At 40.1% G+C, this 8,018-nt stretch overlaps 1 protein-coding gene across 1 annotated transcript in view; it reads left to right on the top strand.

The window, feature by feature from the left end:
• The window catches only part of LOC106868773 (uncharacterized), a 14,366-nt gene extending 8,978 nt beyond the window's left edge, over nt 1-5,388 (top strand). The window contains exons 6-11 of the mRNA XM_089341832.1: nt 144-253; nt 650-763; nt 984-1,127; nt 2,235-2,346; nt 2,970-3,231; nt 4,018-5,388. Coding sequence (XP_089197958.1) covers nt 144-253; nt 650-763; nt 984-1,127; nt 2,235-2,346; nt 2,970-3,231; nt 4,018-4,305 — 1,030 coding nt within the window. The 3' untranslated portion in view covers nt 4,306-5,388. The remainder of the gene's footprint in view (nt 1-143; nt 254-649; nt 764-983; nt 1,128-2,234; nt 2,347-2,969; nt 3,232-4,017) is intronic.
• Nucleotides 5,389-8,018: the final 2,630 nt, after the last annotated feature.

Below are 8,018 nucleotides of genomic sequence, written 5' to 3'. Positions count from 1 at the left end.
TCTCTCTCTCTTCGTCTCTCTCTCTCTCTCTCTCTCTCTCTCTATCTCTCTCTCTCTCTCTCTCTCTCTCTCTCTCTTCGTCTCTCTCTCAACGTCTCTGTTTAATTGATCCTATTTTTTTCTCTTTCTTTTCGTTGTTGTAGATACTCTAAAGAAGGCTTAGACATCGATGTGCAAGACCAGAACAGGAGAGACGTCCACCACGCTACAGCTAATTGCGCATTGGTCCTCGCTTATAACCTCAGCTATCAAGGTAATCAGTTGTTGTTGCTGTTGTTGTTGTTGGTATTGTTGATGATCAAATGATCAAAACAAGTAAAACAAAGAAAAAAATAAGAGTGGCCATGTGGTAAGAAGCTTGCTTCCAAACCATATGGTTCTGGGTTCAGTCCCACTGCGTGGTACCTTGGACAAGTGCCTTCTACTATAGCCTCTGGCCGACGAAAGCCTTGTGAGTTGATTTGGTAGACGGAAACTGAAAGAAGCCCCTCGTATATATACATACATACATGTGTGTGTGTGTGTGTGTGTGAGTATGCATGTCTTTGTGCTTGTCCCTCGTACTGCTTGACAACCATTGTTGGTTTGTTTACGTCCCCCAAAACTCATTGTGACCCAAGATATTTTTGCTTTCCTGGTTATTTTGCAGGCAACTACGACCTGGTTGAAGACTTATTGATGAGCACACTCGATGTGGTTGGAGGCACAGGACATCCTTCCGTATCGATCATGCTAAACACGCTGGGACTAAATGCCGAACGAAGTAGGATTCTAATTTTGTTTTTATAAGAAAGATTTTACTTTTGTCATCTGTTTTAACCTCCTCCTCCTCCTCCTCCTCCTCCCCCTCCTCCTCTTCCACCTCTTCTTCTTCTTCTTCTTCTTCTTCTTCTTCTTCTTCTTCCTGCTCCTCTTCTTTTTCTTGATTGATTAATCGATTGATCGAACGTTTTAGTGATCATTTATCAACATTAACATTACAGACGGTAACCAGACCGCAAAAGCCCTGAAGTATTACCTCGCTTCCTTGTTTGAACGACGTAAGACCGCTTGCATCAACACAGAGAAATTGGTGGTTCCTTTGTGCAATGTTGGTAAACTTCTCTCCGGAATCCAAGGAAAACACGGTGAGTCAACAAACTGCATCCAATCATTTTGATGGCAACTCCCCACTACTTACGTTCGTCTCCCACTATTTCCACCCCTATGCACCTCTAACTTCATCCCCGGCATTGTGCATTACACGTACAGTCCCAATCCTACTTCCTTCGTCTTACTTCCTCCAAACTGACAGTCGCCAATGATCACATCTCTACTCGTGTTCGCCATTTACCTCTATCCCCATGTCCTTTCACGAACTTATTTCTTTATTGCCCACAAGGGGCTAAACATAGAGGGGACAAACAAGGACAGACAAAGGGATTAAGTCGATTACATCGACCCCAGTGCGTAACTGGTACTTAATTTATCGACCCCGATAGGATGAAAGGCAAAGTCGACCTCGGCAGAATTTGAACTCAAAACGTAACGGCAGACGAAATACCGCTAAGCATTTCGCCCGGCGTGCTAACGTTTCTGCCATCTCGCCGCCTTTTCAATGGCGTATGTGTTCCCCAGCTGGACAGGACGCCAGTCCATCGCAGCGTCACTCATTTTTGCCAGCTGAGTGGACTGGAGCAACGAGTTGGTGCCACGTAAAAAGCACCCGGTACACTCTGTGAAGTTGTTGACGATGAGAAGGGCAGCCAGCCGTAAAAACCACACTGAAAACATTGGAGTTTGGTGCAGTCCTCTGGTTCGTTGGCGTCTGTCAAATCGTCCAACCCATGCCAACATGGAGAACGGACGTTAAACGGCAATGGCGGTAATGTTTTATTCAGGAAGCATTAAAAGAAAAGACAAAGCTATCTTAACGAAAAGCAATTCTTATTCTAATAATTTCGCTTCGTAAGGGAGCTAACTCAGAACATGTTTTGATTTTATTATGGCCTCATCATCGAAGCGTAACTTCCAACATATAATATGATGATATCGTGTCGAATTGCTTAATAAATATACATGATTGTACGCTGGTTGGTTTCGAAAAATCTGTTTTCTTTTGAGAACAAAGAATTCAAATATGCCACCTGCATCGAAGACAGAAAACGGTTAGGACAAAAATAACCGATATGATAACTTTTAATCATGTAGTGTCACGCATGGATTTATAATTCTTTCTTTTTACTTGTTTGCAGTTGCGGCGCTCCGTCTGTTGAACGAAGCTCAGATTATAAGAAGATGTTATGGTCGGTTACATCCAACTACGTCGCTTGTTCTCAAGTATATCTCGGAAGTTTACAAAAGGCAGTAAGTTTCGAATGCTCTTTATGCATGCACACATGCACACACGCACAGACACATCTCTGTGTCGATCGAACATTTGAACTGCTTATGTATGTATGTATGTATGTATGTGTTAATAAATGTATATATATATATATATATATATATACATAAATATAAATGTATATACATGTATGTACATATGTATATGTGTATGTATGTATGTATGTCTGTATGTATGTATGTGTTAATAAATGTGTGTATATATATATATATATATATATATATATATATAAATGTATATGCATGTATGTACATATGTATGTATGTATGTGTGTATGTATGTATGTATGTATGTATGTATGTATTATTATTATTATTATTATTATTATATAATCATATATATGTATGCATATACATACACGTACATATGTATTTATAGATTCATACATATGTACACTTGCATATTTTTATGTATACTTACATATATATCCACTCATACACATACCTACAAACATTCATATAGACTCTCTCTCTCTCTCTCTCTCTCTCTCTCTCTCTCTCACACACACACACACACACACACACACACACACACACACATACATACATACATACGTACATACATATACTCTTGTAATTTTCAGGCACTTGATAGAAGAATCCATTCCGCCATTGCTGGAGGCGTTAGATATTTACCAACACATCAACGCCGACTTCAACCTGATCACGTCCCTATATTCCGACATTGCACACAGTTACCTCCTCATCAACAAACAGCGACATGCCATCATCTATTTTCAAAAGATTCTCAATGCCAAAAACCAAATCGTGTCGCTCAGACCCGACAACACACATGTAGCATCTTCCCTTGAACATATCGTCCGTCTGAGCACCGAAACACAAGAGGTGAGTACGACCAACGTACAATCTTGCAGATTTACAAAATGGATTTTGTGACTACCGAGATTGAATTAGGTCCGAAGTTGTCTCCCCTGGTTATCTGATGAATGAAATAAATACATACACACACAGATTCCATTTCTACTCATAATAGACTCAGGCCCATTTCAAATTGCTCAAGCTTGTTAGTTATTAGTGCTAAACAAAGTGTATGTGCTACTGGTACAGTAATCCCTCGACTATCGCGGATGTTACGTTCCAAAACTCCACGCGATAGGTGAAAATCCGCGAAGTAGAAACAGTACTGTATTGTATATATATATATATATATATATATATATATATATATATATATATTTCGTTTTTATAATTTGTATATACTTATTTTATTATAAATGCAAAACAACACCACGGTGGAATCAACATAAGCTTAAATAATGAACCGCGATAGGTGAACCGCGATAGACGAACTGCAAAATGGCGAGGATTATTGTATATACTTACAAATGCATACATACATACATACATACATACATACAGACAGACAGACAGACAGACAGACAGACAGACAGATAGACACAGAATGGTTTCTTCTAACCAAATTCACTCACAAGGCATCGGTTGGCGTGAGACGAAACTAGAAAATACTTGCCCAAGATTCCGTGCAGCTGGACTAAGACCGAAACTTCGCCGTTAGAAAAGGAATCTCTTGACCACACAATCGATGCCAATTTTTTTTTTTTCATTCATTTATTTATTTGTATATTTATTTATTTATTTTGTCCGTTCCAGATCCAGAAGTATTACGTTGAAGACCTCCTGACTGAACTGAAAAGACTTTCCCAGATTCGAGCTTTGAGACGTACGCAGAAGACCAAATACCTAACACAGATTGGTCACTATTCCTATTCATTGTTACTCATGGAAAATCGGATCTCCATGCAGGAAAACCAAACTGGTTTATCCATAGAATCTATTCCTGAAGTTTGCTCTCATTGTCAACAGTATATGACAATCGGTCAGTGTTCGAAACCAGCGTACCTCAAGCTGGTTTGCTGTTTGTCGAATGGAGTCAGTTAATAGGAAATGTGGAGTTGTTTTTTTTTTTTTTTGTTATGTTTAACCCTTCAGCGTTTATACAGGCCACATCTGGTCCAAATATTCTACCCGTTTTATTATGATCAAGCCGTTCAGATCAGACCTCTCATACCCACCCTCCAATGTCATTCTAAAAATTAAACAAATTTCATCGTCGAAATATCAAAGCTACGAGATAATGCATGATTAATTCAAACCAATTTGAATAAATAAGCATTACAATTGACAGAGTAATCTGAATGCCAAAGGTTTAACCACCAACTCCTCCCCAATTTAGCAGACCCTGATTGAGCAGACCTCTGATCGAAAGCAATCCATCTGTGACCATCGTGTTTGACTGTGGTGGTCCTTCGTTTTTTTAATACGATTGGGTAGGACTTGAAAGAAAAGTTATATGATTGTATGTGTGTTTATTTATTTATGTATAAATGTATGTACAGTATCTACGTACGTGAAGGACGTATGCATGCATATCTGTATACGTATGCATGTATGTATGTATGGATGGATGGACAGATGGTTGTATGTATGTATGTATGTATGTATGTATATTTAAGCATGTATATATACACGTATGCGATTTTATTTTGCGTTTATTTATTCATAAATGTGTATTATATATGTACTTTAAATATGTAAAGGTGCAAACTTTTTAACACAACGAATATTTTGCCAATGCACATACACCCAAACATATACACGCATACACACACGCACACACATACACATACACACTTACGTACGTGCGTGTGTGTGTCTGTGTGCGTGTGTAGAATATATATGCATGTGAAGTATTTATATGATGAAAGTTCTGGGGAAAGTTAAATTGTGATAAATTGTCGTCATATCCCAGAGCAAACTCTGTCTGTACAGAAACTAGTATTTAAGGAAGAGCGTTTTATGAACGAACCCCTTGAAAATATTTAATGAGAAGGGGTTGATTTAAGTTGAATTTTTTACCCAACAAGGTCCTAGGTTGTTTAACCGAACCAACAATAATAACACAAAAATGTTTTAATCAAAGATCTCGAAATCAATAAAATGTCATGAAATGTTTTGTTTTAATTCTTGGTTCTGTTTTTCTTATCTTTTATCTTCTACCGGTTTCAGCACTAATTACAGCTCTTCTTAACCTTATAACTGAATCAAATCTAACACCCACGTTGCTCGGATAAGGGCGTAGGCTCTGCCCTTGGAGAGAGAAAATAAAACAAAACACATCTACAACACATATATACGAATTAATTCAAATCTATTTATCTAATTACCTTATCCTTATAATCCAACATAACTACACATGCCAGGGGCCTGTCAACTGGGGAACTAAGTCCACACTGGATGCCCTGGCTTCTTTCAGTTTCCGTCTACCAAATCCACTCACAAGTCATTGGTCGCCCCGGGGCTATAATAGAAGACACTTGCCCGAGGTGACACGCAGTGAGACTGAACCCGGGACTATGTGATTGGGAAACAAGCTTCTTACCACACACCCGCGCCTAAAAGTCTGATGCTCTACCGACTGAGCTATGAGGACGGTTAATTTAGAGTAAATTTTGGCCAGCCTTCTACTTAGAGAGCAAGGTCGTGAAAGAAGGCATCATCCCCTTTAAAATGCAGGATATTCAACATGGAAAAAAAATGACATACATTCGTGTACCATAATTTCTGGACTATGAACCGTATTGCCTATAGACCCGCAACCCCGAAAACTACAGTTTAATCCAGGCAATGTCCTGGGATACAATAAATGCACATGAAAATATGAGGAATCAGTTGATTAATTGGTTACGAAACAAATGAGAAACGAAAAATACCGACAGTATATGCAAGAGCATAACTTAGCGCTTTGACAAAAGTTACCGATAGAATAAGTACTGGGCTTATGAAAAATAAGTAACGTGGTCGATTTGTTCGACTAAACCGTCAATGCGGTGCCCCAGCATGGCCGCAGTCCAATGACTAAAGTAAGATAAAGGATGACTAAAGTTATCTCCCCTTAACTGGAAGTATCAATTCTTTTCCACTTCGTCCATCTCTGCTACATCTCTCTCTCTCTCTCTCTCTCTCTATCTATCTATCTATCTATCTACCGGCGTTTTTCTCCCTCAATTCAGTATATCTCTACCTTACCTGAATCTCTCTCTCTCTCTCTCTCTAATAGCGGTGATGGTGGTTCGTGGAGGCGTTGAATCTCTATCACTTTCTCTCTTTCTTTCTCTCTCTCTATCTTTCGCTCTTCTAGCTTTCTCTCTCTCTCTCTCTCCCTCTTCCCCTCTCTCTTTTTCTTATCTTCCCTTCTTTCTGCCTCCATGTTTCAATCTTAATTCTCTTCCGCGTCATTTTCTCTCTCTCTTCGTCTTTCTGTATTTATCCCCCTCTACTTATTCCTCGTCTCTCTCCTCCTCCTCCTCTCTCTCTCTGCGTCTTAATGTCTTCCTCTGCATATCTTTCTATCTCTCTTTTGTTTTCTCTTTTTCCTCGTTCTATCTTCTCTTCACCCCCACCTCTCTCTCTCCCTCTCTCTCTCTCTGTCCCTCTCTCTCTCTGTCCCCCTCTCTCTCTCTCTGTCCCTCTCTCTCTCTGTCCCCCTCTCTCTCTCTCTCTTACGTCCAGACGCGCGCGCTCCTGCATTCACACACACTTTCCTTTTGCTGTCTATCTCCCCCCTCTCCTCTCGTTCACTTTTATCTATCTATCTTTTATCATCCCTCCCTCCCTGTCTCAGTTACTATCTATTCTCACCCTCTGCCCTACTCACTTCTTATGTATTTATCTCTTACTTCCTCTCTTTATCCATCTGTACATCTTCCTCATTTCTCACTTCCTCCCTCTATATCATTATATCTTTCTCTTACCCTCTCTATCTCTTTCTCTCTGTCTCTCTATTTATCTCCCTTCCTGACTCTCCTGTTGTCATTCTCTTTCGCTTTCCTCCTCTCCCCCTCTCTCTGTATCTCCCTACCTGTCTATCATCATATTCCTCAACTCTCTACCTCTCTTCTTTCACTCTCTCCAACTCTATTTCTCTCCCTCCCTATCTATCATTATATTTCTCTCTCTCTCCCCACATTCTATTAATCTCTCTAGTCTCTCTCTCTCTCTCTCTCACACACACACACACGCATACACATACATACACACACGCAAGCACCCCGCATACCCAGCCATTTAGCTACTACACTATCGCCGTAGTCGTCGTCATCATAATACTATAACACAACCCACACTTACACTATTACAAACACCACAAGGCGGCGAAGCTGGCAGGAACGGTATTTCGTCCGTCTTTACATCCCGAGTTCAAATTCCGCCGAGGTCGACATTGCCTTTCATCCTTTCGATGTCGATGAATTAGGTACCCGTTGCGTATTGAGGTCGATCTAACCGACTGGTCCCACTCCCCCAAAATTTCAGGCCTTGGTGCCTGGAGTAGAAAAGAATATTACACACACACCATCGCTATACATCTACTACTACAACTACTACTATTATTATTACTACTACTACAGCTAGTTATAGTAGGAGTAGTAGTAGTTGTGGTCGTCGTCGCTGTTATCGTCATCATCATAGTCGTAACCCACACCACCATATTACCAACAACACCACTACGAACCACCACCACCACCATCGCTACTTCAACTACTACCACTACTACCGCTAGTAATCGTCGTCATCACAGCCGTAGCCCACTCTAT

Source organism: Octopus bimaculoides, chromosome 25 (assembly GCF_046866305.1).
Source record: "Octopus bimaculoides isolate indiv1 chromosome 25, ASM4686630v1, whole genome shotgun sequence".
NCBI classification, from domain to species: Eukaryota; Metazoa; Mollusca; class Cephalopoda; order Octopoda; family Octopodidae; genus Octopus; species Octopus bimaculoides.
This window is presented reverse-complemented; position numbering and strand designations above follow the sequence as displayed.